This window comes from Mastacembelus armatus, chromosome 3, assembly GCF_900324485.2.
Source record: "Mastacembelus armatus chromosome 3, fMasArm1.2, whole genome shotgun sequence".
In the NCBI taxonomy this organism is placed as follows: Eukaryota; Metazoa; Chordata; class Actinopteri; order Synbranchiformes; family Mastacembelidae; genus Mastacembelus; species Mastacembelus armatus.
Genome location: NC_046635.1, coordinates 19,325,017 through 19,342,645, shown reverse-complemented (window position 1 = coordinate 19,342,645; position 17,629 = coordinate 19,325,017). Strand labels below are relative to the sequence as shown.

The window sequence follows — 17,629 nt, the reverse complement described above, 5'->3', positions numbered from 1 at the left end:
TTGCCTCAAATCTTTGTCTGTTTTGTATGAAAGATTGCACAACTTCTAATTTCAGTTTTATTGCAGTGTTTGCTGTGTTTTTATTCCACATGAATGCATGACGGTAGATGCTGACTGCAGTATATTTATTACTCAGAGAACTGTGAACTGTGTTACACTCACACCATGTACATACCTTCATCAGTGTTTTAGTCACATCAGACATTAAGACACTGATGATGCACATGGTTAATTACGCCTCAATTAAAACCTTAACCTGCAATTTGTACAATTTGTTTAGAGTAAACTTAACTAGAGAGGCAAAACAAATCACTGAAGAGGAATAAATATGTCACTATACCCAGACTTTTAGACTTCAGTGAGACAAAGCTGTGACATGCAAAGTTTGCCAGAGTCATATATAATATCACCCTCCTTCCCCACCTGCAATCCCCTGCTTTTTTGAAATCTTACCTGGTGATTTCCTCTTTCAGGGCAGCAGGGTCAGGTGGGTAAAACTTGACACGCAAACACATGGTGAATGGAGGCTGGGCTGCAGATGGAAAAAAACATTTAAAATCAGTTATTAAATGCTGTTTCTACATGATTTGTGTGTGTGGTTTTGCACAATATAATTAGGATGTTTATTACTCTAGTTAAATTTGGACATTGGATTTTTAACTAATCAGACGTGAAATACTTACATTTCATCTGTTTGGCAATTGATTTTGTAAACTCCAACCAGTGCTGAAAGGAAGACAGAGACAAGTGAAGACGCCCACTTCGGACATTGAATCTTTAGCCACTAAACTGTCAGTCTGTGGTCTGATTGCTCAGCAGCTGAGTGTGATAACTTGTAATCTACAGCATGAAGTCACTGTAGAATTACTCCCAACTCCTTGTCTTTTGTTTATTCAGACTTCCTCCAATGCAGTCACCATGCAGAGAGAAGATGAAAGAAAGCTGTTTGCCAGATAAGCAGTAAATGCTGTTTTCGGCTAGTGCTTAGTGAAACTGGCTCTAATCAGTGAGCTGATAACAGGCTGACAATGATAGGACACTGGGCTCACAATATGCTAATTATAAAACACTATGGTGGTTTACTACTTTTATTTCATTTTAATTACTTTTTTTTTTTTTTTTTTTTTTTTTTTTTTTAGCAAAATCTGCATTTACTTTCTCAGTCTTAAACATCTCTTAGCTGGCTGATGTTCCAACTGATCTGAACTCCTGATCTGAGAATCTATAATATTTTCAGGCCCTACAAGCCCTACAATTTGTGATCCTATTCACTATTCAACAACTGTGTTTGTAATGGATTAACAAATACTTCGTTCAAGCCCTGCAAAGTCACCAAGGACTTACACTGTATGACTGATATTAATGCCAATCAAAGGGGCTGACCTTTTCCAAGCTTGCATAACTGACCTATCTCACTGCACAAATTTTTTATGTAAAGGAAATTAAAAGGACTCATTAACATAGGGTTGGCATTTATGCTTAGCACCATTTTAAAAAGTGTCTGTCACTGCTTCTGAGACCTACTTGATAATCTGCTCTTCCTGGTGATCTACAAAGACTAAGGCCAGAGACGCTACACGCAGACAAAAAAAGCGGTGACAAAAAAAAAAAGATTTCTTCAGGACCAAAAAAAGTGGCACTTGAACACACCGTAAAAACTACAGCCAATGGTCAACTAGTATTTTACATTCTGCGCTATACTGAGAGATTTTCATGAGATATACAGTCTGGCAAAATGTTTGGCAAGAAGCTGCAAATGGCACTGCTGTTGTCAGCCCTTGGCCTTTTGGTTGTGGGAGATGAAAGGAAGAGGCAAAGGTGAAAAACTGGAAAAACTCATACACTGATTCACCAATCAGAGTGGTTTCTCGCTTCTTTGCCAACTCAGTATGCTGAATTGGATGAAAACCCAGCAAATGTGGTCCAAATAGTTCCAACAATGTAGGATATGCCACATAAATTAGGACAACAAACACTCATGGATGGCAAACTGTCGGCTGTCTGTGTGTCAAGGGCTTGAAAGACAGTGTAGAGACAGTAATAACTGACTGGAACAGTTACAGATCTTTGTTATAAATGTGGTCACAGAAAATTTCTTATCCTTGCATCAGCACAAGATTTCCATTGTATAAATTTATTCTCCTTATAAACAATGTTGTTCTAACTTTAACAACATAAAATATTCTACAGGACAAGCACTTTGCTCTCTCACCATTCAAGGAAGCAAATTATGTCACTTCTATGAGTTTTTAATTCAAGGAGGCAAATGACTAATGTGTACTACATTATCAAAATGATAAAGGGGCTGGAAAGTGGAAAAACGTTAAAAGCTAATACAGTATATCATTTCTGCCACACTACTGTATGTATTGTAACTCCCATGTTAAGAATGCAAGGTAGATTACAAATATGAGTTTCTAATAGTTAATATATAAGATGTTTAATGGTGGTTTTCCTTTTGAAAACAAAATAGACCTTGAATTGAAAGCCAGAAAGGAAGTAAAATAGAGAGATCACAGAGAGAAGAGGACCAAATTGTGAGCCATGGTGTAGCACAGTGACACCACCAGATTCAACTGAATTAAATCCAACTGAAATTTAGTCAGCTGTTATTAAAAATTTATATTTACCCTCTGCTTGTCTGGATCAACATATCTAATGCCAAAGTAGTCTTTCTCCAGCAGGTTGAGATGGTGGCAGATGAGGTCAAACAAGTACTGTCCCTTGGCATCACGCTGAAAGAAAAATAATGTGAAGAAATTTACATAATGTAGCTGCTGCTGATGAACAAAGAGTGAAGAAATAATATAATAAAAAACATTAAATAACAGCAACTTTATCTCAGAAATCCACATTCCTCATCCTCTCCACCCTGGTATTTGCATATTCGCAGACACTGCAGCAGATCAGTGGTGAATATATGGGAACAATCAGCTCCATAGTCTACTTTGGCCCAGGTAGAACATTAACAGCATTATAAACATTATAAAATAAAGAGGGCATGATTTAAACCTACTGATAATGTCGTACCCAAATGATATTTTCCCCTCTTATCGGAAAGTCCTTTTTTTTTTAGCCTCTCAGCGTCAAAACGGCCACCAGAAAGAGCTTTAATATTTCACTACCCTCGAGGGAGATATATGAATGCTATCAAATATTCATATCGAGGCAGCAGCCATCTGTGAAAGCTCTGAGAAATTTCCGCTGCAGAAAAAGACCTGGAAAAGCAGTGAGACAAGGTGTAGGCAAAGGAAAAGGCAGGATGAAAAGGGTAGGAAGCTCTTGTCATGGAATGCAGGACAAATATTGGACCCTTCCAAATATATGAATATTTTTAAAATGTTTTTAACATCATTATGGAAATTGGAACTATAAGATATATATTTATGCACCTCTGAACTAGTTAAAATATGTGGAAACCAGCATTAAATACACAATGAGAAGGAGAGGAAACAACTTTGCTACCTAGGTACCAGTAGGGCCTCACTCACAGTACATCTGACCCAAAATGCGTAAGACATGAGTTACTAATTGGTGTTTTACTTGAATGCAGGCAAAATTCAACTCTGAACCAAAACACTGCTAAAGTTTGTAAAAATAAAAAAACAAAACAAGTGATTCCAGTATTTTTAAGTCCTATAATGTGTTGGGAGGGGATACCAAATTGGGATGTGCCATCAAGAAACGGTGTGCATGCCTGCAAAGTGAGTGCAGGTACATCAAGTGGGAATTTTTCCTTGTCATGTAGCTGTCACGACCCTGGTTTCAAGGGTTAAGTTTCCCATGCCATACCTTGTCCTTGTGACTGGAATGAGTGAGTGTGCTTGTCCTTTAGGTAGTGACTGATCTCTTCTTTATTCCAGTGTCAACTGTGTTTTGGTAAATTGTTTTCTTGGTGTTACAGGTTTTATTGGTATTATTGCTGGACAGGTGGGATAAGCCTTTTCCTTCTGATAGCTCTTTTCCACTGTTTTTATCTTTTATCAGGAGATTGGTTAAGTTAATGTCTCTTAAGTAGGGTTAGGGTGTTTGAGTTTGGGAGTTTTGTTTGTTATTTTGGTCATACCCACCCTGAAGAGTCGGCAATTGCATTTTACATGTTGGTTTACTTGTGTGAATAAAGAACAATGCGATCTGTAAAGCTTTTTATTGGAAGAAGAGGGTCTAATTAGTTTCACCTGTGGTCAACATGATCTACTTGATCATGTTGTGCCTATGTAACCCATAGGCCAGGGCATAACACAGCTAACCTATACATATAGGATGTAGCTTTTCTTTTTTCAGCATTGAAAGATATCCCAAAATATTCTATTTTGCCCTTCAGAAGAGACACTGTGTTCACATACTATAAGTGACACAAAAATGCATAGTCAGAGAAAGTCAAACGCATATGAGGACAGACGAGGGAAATGAAGAGAAAAACAAAACTGAGTATATATATATATATATATATATATATATATATAGAGAGAGAGAGAGAGAGAGAGAGAGAGAGAGAGAGAGAGGCGAACTAAAAAGAGGGAGGGGAAGGAGAGAGAGAGGCCACTCAACACTGATTAATCTGTGCCTGTACAGCATGCCACAGCACAGCAATCAAAAGAAGGGAACAGGCCAGTGGCTGCACTAAAGGTCTGGATCCTTTTACAGATACAATCCCTGCTGATGTGCATCATTTAAGACAATGTGAGAACCTCTGAGATGAAGCCTGTTCACGCTTCTGTTTCACTCAATACCCCTGAATTTGCATTTGGTTAAACCTGTGCTACAGTCAAAGTTAAACTGGATTGAAGACTTCTTGAAAGTTGTTATATTTTGACTCATTGTACTCATATATATAAATTGATCATTTTACCATTTCACCTTTTACCTACTTTAGCTAATATTTTACAATTTCAAACCTGCCTGACATGAAGATGTGTCTATGAGAGTTGAGAACTGATTAATCTGCCAAAGTATCTGAAGATGTCATGATTCCCCTTTGGGACTTCCTGCTGGGGACCTTTATATTGAAAAGACTTCCTTTTTCCCCTGCATGCTTAGTGTTGTGCCACCGTTTCATTTGGCCATACTTGGTTCCCGTTTCATTCGGTTATTCTTTGTGTTTCTTTTCCTGTGCCCTGGTGATCCCAAGAGGAAGAAATAAAACTCTGGTTTGTATCCTGCATTTGGGTCCTACGCTCCTCTGTCTCTCCTACACATCACCAACACTTAACAGGTCACAGGAGTCTCCAGCAGGCCTCTCGCCTGAGTTTCCGGCTAGTTCTTCGCCTCAGTCACCAGACAGCCCTTCGTTTGAGTTTCCGGCAGGCTTCTCCCCAGAGTTTCTGACTAGCCCTTCGCTTCTGTCTCCGACAGGCCTTTCCCCTGAGTCTTCAGCCAGCCTTTCACCTCAGTCTCTGGCCGGCCCTTCATCGGAGTTCCCGACAGGTCTCCCCAGAGGTCCACTCCCAAACGGCCTCTGACCTTCGCCTGCCTGAGAGGCCGTCCTCCCGACTGAGTTGGGGGAGGGGGGGGTCATGTCATGATTTCCCCTTTGGGACGTCCTGCCAGGGGTCTTTACATTGAAAATACTTCCCTTTTCCCCTGCACTGGTCCCCGGGAGCTTCACACACTGAGTTAACCTAATTAGTTTCATCTGTGTTCAATTGTCTTTTTTCTCCTTTCGATATAGGAGCCCTGTTTCCCTTTGTTTTTGCGGAAGCATTGTATAGGTTGTGTGTATGCTTAGTGTTGTGCCACTGTTTCATTTGGCTATACTTGGTTCCTGTTTCATTTGGTTATCCTTTTTCTTTTCCTGTGTCCTGGTGATCCCAGGAGGAAGAAATAAAACTATGCCTATGCCTCTCCTTCTCTCCTACACACCACCAAAACTTAACAGAAGAGTAATAGCATGTTGCCATATTAAAATACACCACATTTGCACAAGTCAAGGAATGCAATTATTGAAGAATAAAAATCTTTTTTTTTTCTTTAAATGAAAAAAATAGAACCCACACCAAAGCACAACCGAGCCTAAACCTCTCAGCTCTGGTCCTGTCATGTTATGCACTGTCCAGACCTTTCCTGGATGCACCAGGCTGACCCTCCATCTCCCCTGTCAATGTGTCTGTATGTTGCTGTCACGACATACACCCTGACTCACCAGGACAGCCCTGCTGAGTAGCCCAGCAGCAAAAATAGAAACACACACATCCATGTCCAGTGTCTCACACTCACATACATACATACACCCACTCACACGCCTCAGTCCTTCTTGTTTTATTATAAATGTCTGTGGCACACCTGTGAAACCTCTAGATCCATAACATTTTCAGAGCCTGTGCCTCCCACTCCCTCCATCTGCTGTGCACCATGGTGTAAACTACAGCAAGACCCAAAAATCATTAATCATGTTGTTACCATGTGTTTCCTCTTATATGTGCAGTGTGTGTTTCCCTGTGCATGTGTGCAAAATGTGTCATAAAACAGCAACAGAGAGGCAGAGGGATTTATCTCAGTCCAATTTAGAAAATAAATTAAATGAGATTAAATGTATAAGTAGAAACAAAAGAAAGAAAAACACTCACAAGCTGCAGGTCTTTTTATAGCAAAATGCATGTCATTTTTACAATGGATCTATCAGCTATTACAACCTATTTTAAATGGTATGACTTTTAAAAAGAGCTTCTAGTCTTGAGTTTTCTATTCATTATAATGAGAGCCGGTAATCCTATTGTTCCTGGTAAATTACCTGACTCTGCACTCTGATGGAGTTTGTAATGACGAGATCGAAGCCCACTAACTTTGCTCTGTGCTCAGTGTCTAGCTTGACTAAACAGTGATAGAATAAAATCAGCAAAGCCTCTCTGGACCATAGGCAGCTGACCAAACACTCATAATGTATGTGTGGTGCTGCATTGCATACTGGTGGGACACACTGAACACACTGACCACGGCTCCACTGGGACACAAAGGCAGGCTCTGAGGCAGAAACATAATCGATCTGGAGTTAAGTGTTCTTCAACATCCTTAGGAGATTTAAACTCAGAGTTAAGCTGCAATGCACACGTTGCTACACAGAGAAAATACAATACAGTGCCAGTTAAAGCTCTGTTTTATTGTTTTTGAGCAGAAAAACTGCACATCTTTTATGTGGTTATGTGATATTCAGTGTGGGAATTTCTTTTCTCACATCTCACCAAGGGAGAACTCTCCCTTAGGTTTTTCTGGCTGTAGGAGAAAAAATCTGATCCATAGTATCTTTGGAGTCAAATTCGTTTACTGCCAAAACATCAGGAAATCAGGAAAATAAAATAACCTGCCACTTAGATAAATGGCCAGGCAGTTTAGAACCTATACACCAGACTTTTAGATGCAGTGGATTATTGTTTTATACTCACCATAAGGACTTTACACTGACCATCTAATGTTTTTATGCTACACCCCCATTGTGCACATCTATAAACACCAACCTCACATGAATGTTTCTTCACCTCAGAATACAAAACTGTGTCACTTGCAATATGCTTTTTCACTTATGTTTCAGGTGAGTCATTGTTCATTCTTGAACTGTCAAAAAGGGTCAACATTTTCAGCTGAGTATCACCTGAGCACACTAATGATGCTTTAGTAAATGATCTTTAAAACCGTCTTATTGAGTTGAATTCTAAGCAGTAACACTAAATAGTATTTCCAAGTAAACAAAGCATGACTTAAACATTTCTTACTGTCATCTCATCACATCATGTTATAGATAATTGGAACAATATTGATCTTAATGACAGTCTGTTTTCATACATGTTCAAATTTCAGTAATAAAAAAAAAACAGTGGCTGAAAAACCACAAGTGTGTGTTTATTTCCTTGCAAATAAAGTGCCTACTAGACTTCTCTATCAGTCAATAACCCAGCTGTAGGTGCATTTTAATCTGCTGAAGTCACCAAATAACTGTCAGTATTTAGGACATTCTTCCTCAACTGTACACCTGATGGCAAGATCTGTAAAACATATTTACAATTTTTTTGAAAAATTGTGTCCCCTAATCATACACTCTCACCCAAACCTAATTCCCAAAGTAATTAAACTCCATTCATCAACTACAGGCTCACTCTGAGTATAGCTTTCTCAGCTGTACAGTGTGTAAACTGCACTTGGTTAGTCATGTTTATAAGATCAAATGAAAAGCTGAGATAAATCTAATTTTTACGCTCCATTTGATATCTGGTACATATCAACAAATAAAATAAATACATATTTTGATAAACATTTTTGTCATATAAGCATCCCTGGCTGTAAGTAATCCTCATTATCACAATGGGAAAAGTTATAACATATAAAATCAGAGTGGCAGAGTGCATGCTGGCACCTTTGACAAAAATAAAAGGAGCCGGTGCCCTGATTACCTTGTCAGCTTCTGTTCGCTTCATGGGAAAGTCATTAAAGTCTGGTATTTGGTTTCATTGGTCTTCCTCGATCAGGACAAATGGCTGGCCTGGGGCCCCTGTTCTCTGTGTTGAGTAGACCTGTGTGTGTTTGTGAAACTGTTTGCACTTCTGCTTTCACTTGTACTTAAGCGACAAAGTAATATGAACACCTCATGGATAGAGATTTTAAGAGAGGTGGGTCAACTTTAATGAATAATTATCCTTGGGGTTTCAAGAATCAGCAGACAGGCCAGAACGGTTGTGGTTTCCACCTTTTAGAAAGATGTCTAGTGAACATGCTACTTTTATCAGCCTTCCCAGTGTAGACTATGGCAGAGTTTACCACAGCTTGCACCACTGCATCCACTTTCTGCTCTTGCAAGGACACTGCAGGATTCATAGCAATTTTGCTCAATCATTTTACACATGCTTTGGCACCTAAAGGCTTATGGCTGGGTCTCTTGGGACATCTAGTTGAGGAGAAGATGTAGTAATACAGTATGAGGTGGTGGGGCCTCTGGATCTTTGTATAATCAGATCAACAACAGCAGAGCAGCATTAATCATTAGCAACTGTATTCTCAGTGGGTGCTGTACTCCACCAGGGGCAGACCCACATCACCAATAAGAAACTACACATTAACATATACACAGAGAGGGCTACAGGATGGAACTGACAGAAAAGCAATGCTTCATTAATGGATTATAATGAATAATCATAGAATTTGAACAGCAAAACTGTGAAATTGTTGTCACAGCTGTAACAGAAGTAAGGTAATTGCCAGTGGTGTTAGCAGTTAGGCTTGAGTTATGATTATATCAGCAGTAAGAGAAGAACCAGTGGCAATAATAACCATGTGTCTACCTATATGTGTAGATGTTCACTTATGTTTTTTTATGAGATGTGATATGTTAGCAAAAACAATAATAGTCTTGGGGGGGGGGCAGTCATGATATTAGCCACAGTGACTCATGGGTAAATGAGATTACTTGCAGGACTGTCAGTGCGAGAGGGATGGATTAAACAAGCAGGGGCCCGTAAGTGCTTTATGGTAGCACGCGCAGCGTTTCATCACAGCTGTAATAAAAGTGATAAACAGAGAGATGGAAATAACCAAGACTGGGGCCAAATGATCACTGTGGTCCTTTAGTGTAGCAGCAGCAGACTGCTCTCTCAGCCTGGCCTTGCATCAGATTAATTATTGAGAGGGGTTCCGTATCAGCTTAGGAAACACCACATCAATAAATGATGGTGTCATTTTGAGTTAGAAGAATAGAAATTGCAACAACTGAGCAAGTGGTCCTTAAAGGTCACTGCTTCTATAGTGTGTGGCAACACTGGTGCTTTTTTTGGTTTGTTTTGTATTCACTGTAGACCCTGTCCAGCTCAGGGTTTTTGGATAATTAAGTTGCAGATGGTTTATAGCTAGTGGCCTTCAACAACTCCCATTTCAGTGGGGCTCAACTGCAGTGTTGATACCATATATCAGTGCCTGAATGGCTGATCTTTATGCTGATTTTTATACTGTTCTTACAGTTACTGCCTTCAAGGCGGTGAGCTGCAATGCCTGTAAATGTCTTACATCGTGATATGGTAATGTGTGATTTCCAAGGTCTGGGGAACAGGCACAGAAATAAAGGCCCATAGCAGATGCTCTTGCTGGATGGTATTAGACCTTCATGCCTTCAAGTGGAAGTCTAATGGAAGTAGAAAATCCTATAAAGCTTTAGGATGAGCAGGTATGTTGTATAAAGATATAGATAAACTGCAGGTAATGACACCATTGTGATGCAAAAGTGCTAACATACATTTTAAAAACGCACTTAAGAGTGAAGGAGATTTTATTTGGTCTCTGAATATTTATGTAGTAGAAGAACACATCAGTAGGATATGTCAGCCTATTCACTTTATTAAGATGGTGAGGTTTTCTCTTTAATTTACCCAAATTTAGTAGAAACTTAGCAGTTTGGATGTTTGTATTTCTATATAAGGAAGATCAAACATAAAGATCAAACATATTCATATTTATCTGTTAAAGATAAAGTCTGGAAATAGAATGAAACCACTTGCCAAACACAAAAATGCATCTCGCCACCACATAAATCCAAAAGTGGAATTTTTTTTTTTCTGCATCCTATTCAAGAAAACATGGAGGAAGTTGTTATCCCACAAGCGATGCCAATTCAGTACAATTTATCAAAAAGGCCACACACCTGCAGTGACAAAACATTGTGAATAAACCCTACTAACTGGTGAATCTGTACGACTCACAGCACAGATTGTAGATAAGGCTCTCTTCATTCTATATACTTTTCCCAGTGTGTATAAGATTGGATCTTTTGTTAGCTGTAAAGCTATTACCTTATATTTGGCAGCGGCAGTGACAGTGGCACTTATTTAAATTCCTCAGGCTATATTACTCAACCTTGGATTTACCCTCACCATAACACAAGAAACACTGTGGTTAAAATTATGCTGAGAAAATGCATTTCATAAACTTGGGTGATATTTTATTTTAATTTCAGGCAGATGTTTTGGATCTACCCATCCATTATCTAGACCACTTATTCCTATTAAGGGCTGCAAGGGGCTGAGGAGGCTGGTGCAAGTCCAACGTTGAGTCTGTCATAGGGCTGACACATAGAGACAGACACTGACATGCACATTTACACTTACAGGCAATTTAGAGTCACAAATCAAAATAAGGTGTATGTCTTCGTACGGTGGGAAGAAGTCTGGGTACCTAGAGAAAACCTACACAGACATGGGAAGAAAAAAGCTGACTTCAGAGCTGGAACTTGCTGTAAAGCAACAATGCTAACCACTTCACCAATGTCCCACCCCCTTTATAAACATTTTAATAAAAAAAATATTTGAATAGGATTCTAGTAATTCTCTTACCATGAAATTTTATCATATGCACAAGGATTGCAAGAGGTGATTAACACAACATAGCATAAAGACTAAAAATAGTCTCATAAAAGAAGTTCACATTCTTAAACAAAAAACCTCCCTAAGGAAAAAAAAACAGAAAACAGAAAATCTCTATAATCAACCAACCTGTGAGGCAACAACATGCTTGACTACATAGTCAGTATAATCCACCTCTGTCATTACCTTTTTATATTCACTCACATGCCCCTGAAAAACTTTCAGCTGCAAGAAGGAAAAACAGCAATCCTCTTAAAAAGATGTTCACTGTCAGCAGGCTGCCATCTTATTGCCCCTGAAGTGGCCCAGTGGGATTCAGCAATGCTGGCATTGCGTTCACAATCAGTGCTCAGTTGTGTAAATCCTTTCTTGTTTGGATAGAGGCTCAAGCTCCAGAGGGCTCCATTACAGAAATGTCACAAAGGAGAAGTGGTGATGAAAGCAGGAAACCTGTAAGAGTTATGGGGTTAACCATACTCTAAAAGCTTAGCACTGATTAAATACACAGGGAAAGTGATGTTTTTGGAAGAAGAGGAGAGAGGGGCACTGGAAATAAAAGGCTGTGTAGAAAAGAAACGGTGGTGTAGTGGACTGAAGGAAAGTGAAATTGGAAAAAGATAAAAGAAAAAAATAATCAAATAGTTGAGAAAGCACTGGCACAAAAGAAGAAAACAGTCTTGCCCCAGTTGAGCAGACTCTGAGGCTTTTTACAAGGAAAATCGCAGTGATATACATGAAATAAAGAGAAGACAAACACTGGGCACCTGCTCTCTCTGTTCTTCTTTTAACCCTGCAGCTTGAGGGACCAAACAGTGCATCCACAATAAGAAATTCTGTGTAACTTAGGAAGTTTTGATCTGGATCCTACTTTTCATCTTTTTTATTGAGGCTGTTTGAATCCTTCTTCCACTTAACCGCACTGAAGGTGTTGTTGATTAGTCAAAATGTAATGTGTTCTGCAGGATGTGATGATTCTGGTCTCATAATTCATGAGGCCAGAACATCATTACTGTATGTGAAGAGACCTGATCAGTGACTATACTGGTCAAACCCTTCGACAACATGCCATATTCAAATGGCCGTACACTGCAGGCTGTACATTTCATTATGTTAGTATATTTTTGAACATCTATCACCTGAACCCTACATCATTCTACAATACAGTCTTTCTTTTACAGTTGAAAGAAAGGTGGTTGGTGGTGTTTGATGCGGCAATTGATGGGGAAAATACACTGGTATAGATAATGGGTGGATGGATGGACGTTCCCTGTCCTGGTTTCTGTGATAGATGCACTGTCAGCTGTAATTGAGATGTTGTTTAAACTTCCTGTGTATTTGGTGGGACATGGCTGGGATGACATTAACACCAAGGGCAGAACATACAGAATCAATATAACTGGCACCTTCAGGTATAGCATACCATCTCCTTTAGATAAGATGATGGGAACTTTATGGAGTCTAACTTAATGGTTAAATCAACAGTTTCTTGTTCTTCCTTTTTTGCTGTGAAATGTATAGTTTCATGTTATTTTGACCAATTCCAAGGCAGGTCATCTAAAAAATAAATGAAATGGAGAAAAGTCCTCTGAAATCATGTTTTAGCTTCAAAATAATTAAAAAAGCAAAACTCATGAAATCTAAATATTGAAATTTTCATTCTTAACTATAGATGGATTACATAAACTTAAAGTTTGTTTATTACACGAGTCTGAAAACTGAAATAAAATAAAGGATATGTTCTCATACATTATGTCATGTATATTACTGATCAACAGTGATGTCATTTTCACTTCCAACAAGCACTGCAGACAAGTCTACCCTTGAGATATTTCTAATGGGTAATTTGTTGCACATTAAACTATTACTGTCGTTCTGAACTGTGTCTTTAAAGAAATGAGGGGACACTCTAAATTGGATTAACTAAACTGTGCCAAAAATCTGGAACATTGGTTCTGATCACAAGAGACGTTCTGCAAATAGAAATGTAATGTCCTTCACATTTTCATTTATAAGACTCAGCCCTCACTTTAGTCTTGGAGCATAAATGTACAGGTACTGTATAAATACAATTACTAACCACTGCAGGTCCTCATGGCTGTTTTGTTTTGTTCCAAAATTTATAATAGGATAACAATGCTATAACCTATTTTGTGACTGTGACGATGTGTACCCAGATACATTTTAAGCATCAGTGCAAAAACACTCCATCATATCTGCACCATGTGGGTGTAGATATGGATGTAAACTCCCAGATGTCTCTTAGGCTTCAAAAGAAAGCTCATTACAGAAGAGCATGCAAGAGCTCAGAGCCAAACAAAAAATTCAGGTGAACAAAATATAACACATCATTCATCTTCATTCCAATTGCAGTATGCTCACAGTATAACATCATCTTGCATGCCAAGCACTGAAAGTGGTTCTTGTAAGAGCCTCACTTGACTGATTACATATATGTTGGACTATATACACTCCCCTCTAAGTATTGAAACAGTGAGACCAATTCCTTTATGTTTGCTGTAGACTGAAAACATTTGGTTTTGACATCAAAAGATGAATATGAGACAAGAGATCTACATTTCAGCATTTTATTTCAAGGTATTTAAATCTGGATCTGATACACAACACAAAGATTGCATTGTTTGTAATGGAACACCAAATTTTTCAATGAGCAAATGTATTGGAACATATAGACTTAAAATAGATTAAAGTGAATAAGTCTTAATATTTAATTGCAAATAAGTGCATCAAGCCACTGACATCACCAAACTTTTGCATTCTTCTTTTGGTGATGCTTTTCCAGGCCTTCACCATATCCTCTTTCAGTTAGCAGGTAAAATGCATGCTCTATAAGGTTTAAGTCTGGAGATTGACTTGGCCAGTCAAAAACCTTCCCCTGATGAACTCCTTTGTCGTTTTTGGTCATTATCCTGCTGCATGATGAAGGATCTCCCAATTAGTTTGGTTGCATCTTTTTTAAATTGGCAGACAAAATGTTTCTGTAGCCTTCTGAGTTCATTTTGCTGCTGCCATCATGTGTTATATCATCAATGTAGATTAATGAGCTTGTCTCAGAAAAAGCCATGCAAGCCCAAGCCATGACATTAACTCCACTGTGTTTCACAGATGAGATTGCATGTCTGGGATAATGAGCAGATCATTTCATTCTCCAAACTTTAGCCTTTCTATCACTTTGGTAAAGGTTCATCTTTGTCCCATCAGTCCATAAAACTCTGTTCCAGAATTTTTGAGGCTAATTTCTGTACTTTTTGGCAAATTCCAACTTGACCTTCCTATTCTTCTTGCAAATATGTGGTTTGCATCTTATGGTGTAGCCTCTGTACTTTTGTTCATGAAGTCTTCTGTGAAAAGTAGATTGTGATACCTTACTCCTGCCCTCTGGAGGTTGTTGCTGATGTCACTAACAGATGTTTAGGGTTCTCACAATGTTTCTGTCATCAACTGCTGCTGTTTTCTTTGGTCTACCCCTCTGAAGTCTGTTACTTAGTACACCAGTGGTTTCTTTCTTCTTCAGGACATTCCAAATGGTTGTATTGGCTATGCTCAATGTTTGTGCAATGGCTCTGATTGACTTTCAATCTTATCTCAGCTTCACAATTTTCAGCCATAGAAAGCTCTGTGGTTTTCATGTTGGTTACACTTCTAACTATAAACGCAGTCTGCACAGGCAAAACCCAAATCTGAAACTGAGTGTAGACATTCAGCACTATTTACTGTTTGACTAGTCGATGTAATAGGACACACCTGTGCAAAAAACACACCTGTCAGTCACATGTTCCAATATATTTGCTCACATGAAAAATGGGTGGGTTCAAACAAAAGGTGCAGTCTTCTAAGTTGTGTATCAGATCAAGCTGAAATGTTGATCTCTCGCCTCATATCATCACCCTCTTAAAATAATGGCCTAAGTCATATTTTCAAGTTTTTCAAAAAACTGAAAAAACTGTAATCACTCTTAGATAAACCAAACAAATGGCAGGTAATCTTTTCCTCTGTGATAATGTGAAATGATTGTTCAACTCTGTGCACAATAAAGCACAACTAAGCAATTAAACAAAAGGACGCGTGCATCTCCTCACTTCTCCCTCCACCTTATCTTTGCTGGGTTTTTGAATCTTATCACTTACCAATGGAGTCTGGGTCCTGTATTTTGGCAATAACTTCGCTAGCTAGGAGGAATTTCTTTCTTTTTGAAGCGGCCGCCATCTTGAAAAGCTTATAAAGTTGCCTCAGTCACTCTGTCTTGTGACTTGGGTAAATTAAAATTGACTAAGTCACAATGTTGACATAGGCAATTATATTATGGGGTTAGAATTGCATGATCTGTTCAACTGAGGATTTAGGCGATTTTACTAGAGGTGGTCAGCATCATGAATACTCAAAAATACTCACAAAATAATTTTTTTCGAAAAATTACTTAGGCCATTATTTTAAGAAGGTGTGATTCAGCTTTTGATGTCACACCCAAAAGTTTTTAATCTACAGCAAAAATAAAGGAACTGACCTGACAGTTCCAATACATTTAGAAGGGAGTGTAATGCATACAATTGGTGGAAAAAGAGATGACAGAAAATATGATGCAGGGAACCTCTGATCTTCATTAAGTCAAACCTTCTGAGCCAACATTCAAATCAATTTTAAGATAATGAGGTCTACACAAATTTGATCCAAACCAAGTCAACAAGCAAGAAGAACAAAAATTGGCCAATTAAAAATCAATCACAATAAATTGAGCAAAACTATAGCTGGCTTGTTGAACAGTGCAATGTAAGAAAAAAAAAAATCAGGAGACGACTAAAAACCCTCATATGGCAATGCTGCTCACATCTAACAAAACCTCAATTTAATCATTTACGAGGGATAAAGGGCTTATTGTATAATTCCATTTAACACAGACTACCAATTGAGATTGAAACCAACAACAATTCTAGTTACAGTGCTTTTGCCTAAAATAATGAATTGCAGGTGACAAGGAATTCAGCACAAATTGCGGCTTGTGAAGAGTGTCGGCCATGTTTCGATGACTACTTGATATGCATCTAGTAATTCATATCTTCTATGACACCTGCTGTGTAACACAGATCCCGCTAAATAAAAAGGGATTTCTTTTCTACAGCAGAAATGTACTGGGCATGGTCACTGCGGCATATTTGACACATTCCTTAACAAACTACAGTATAAGTAAACAAATGAATAAATAATGCATCAAATAGAGGTGTTTATGTAACTCCCTTCTAAGCTCTAGTGCTGTTCAAAAAAAAGAAAATAAAGTGATGATGCTTTGTATGTTTTTCATCCATGCAAAGGGTCAGAAATAAGTGGTTTAAATACTGAGAGACTAACTGCAGTAAATGCCCAGAGGTCACTTTTCCCAACAATTACTCAGTTTCCTCGGCTCTGTAATGGCAGTCTATTTTAGAGATTAACTCAAGGAGCCCTGCTAATACATAGATGTTATTACTTGGCAGAGAAGCCATTTGGCTCACCATGAAAAGGCAAGCGATACGATTCACTGCATGAGACTGTGGTAGAATTAGTGAGTGAACAATCCAATAATGCACAATTTGCAAGACATGCAAAGAAAAACTCTTTTGCCTATAAACTAAACGGCTACATCTGAGATTCAGAAGAGAAAGAATATGCAACAATAAAGATTTAATTTGAACATGCAGCTTTATATTTTTTAAACACATATATATGTCTTTCTAGAAAAATGTAATGAAAGCTATAAGCTCTGACACCACAGACAGTGCTTCATTCTGTAATAAAATGCTACCGGCTGATACTGCTGCCCTGACTGAGCAGTCAGCAGGTCAAACGTGTTACTGATCATTGCGTATGATAGGAGGAGGCGTCTTGCATCTGCTGCGCTTGCATTCCGCAAAGGATTCAGAAGGGCACTGTGATGTTTCGGAGTTCACACACACCATGCACTTAGGCTCAGTGGGTTTAAAGCTCTGTTCACACATGCACATAGCTTTTTATTATCTAATTTCATCAAAGTACCAAATGGTGCACACACACACAGACAGAAAACGTAATAGCAATGTGGCCCTGCATAAAAGATATTTCATCACACTCCCCAGAATGCATCACAGGCACATTTGGATGAATTGGTGTGTTTCCTTTCTGGACAACGTGACCATCAGTGCGTTGTTCTAACGTTCAAGAGTCTGCCATGGCTCTATGAATGGCAAACTGACCCAGAGCAGCAGTTAAACAGGCTCACTCCCACGCTCATCTGTTGATAAAGGGAGATGGACATACCAACGGCACAG

The 17,629-nt window shown here is 38.6% G+C and overlaps 1 protein-coding gene across 3 annotated transcripts in view; it reads right to left on the bottom strand.

Moving 5' to 3' along the window:
* Positions 1-17,629, bottom strand: part of LOC113122440 (FERM domain-containing protein 5-like) — a 62,271-nt gene that overhangs the window by 14,413 nt on the left and 30,229 nt on the right. Inside the window, exons 2-4 of one of the 3 annotated variants that reach the window (XM_026293789.1) lie at positions 2,631-2,735; positions 684-726; positions 454-532 (exon numbers count right to left, since the gene is read on the bottom strand). In XM_026293789.1, coding sequence (XP_026149574.1) covers positions 454-532; positions 684-726; positions 2,631-2,735 — 227 coding nt within the window. Of the gene's footprint in view, positions 1-453; positions 533-683; positions 727-2,630; positions 2,736-17,629 lie in introns of those variants that run through there. The other 2 variants (XM_026293790.1, XM_026293791.1) reach the window with 2 other exon arrangements.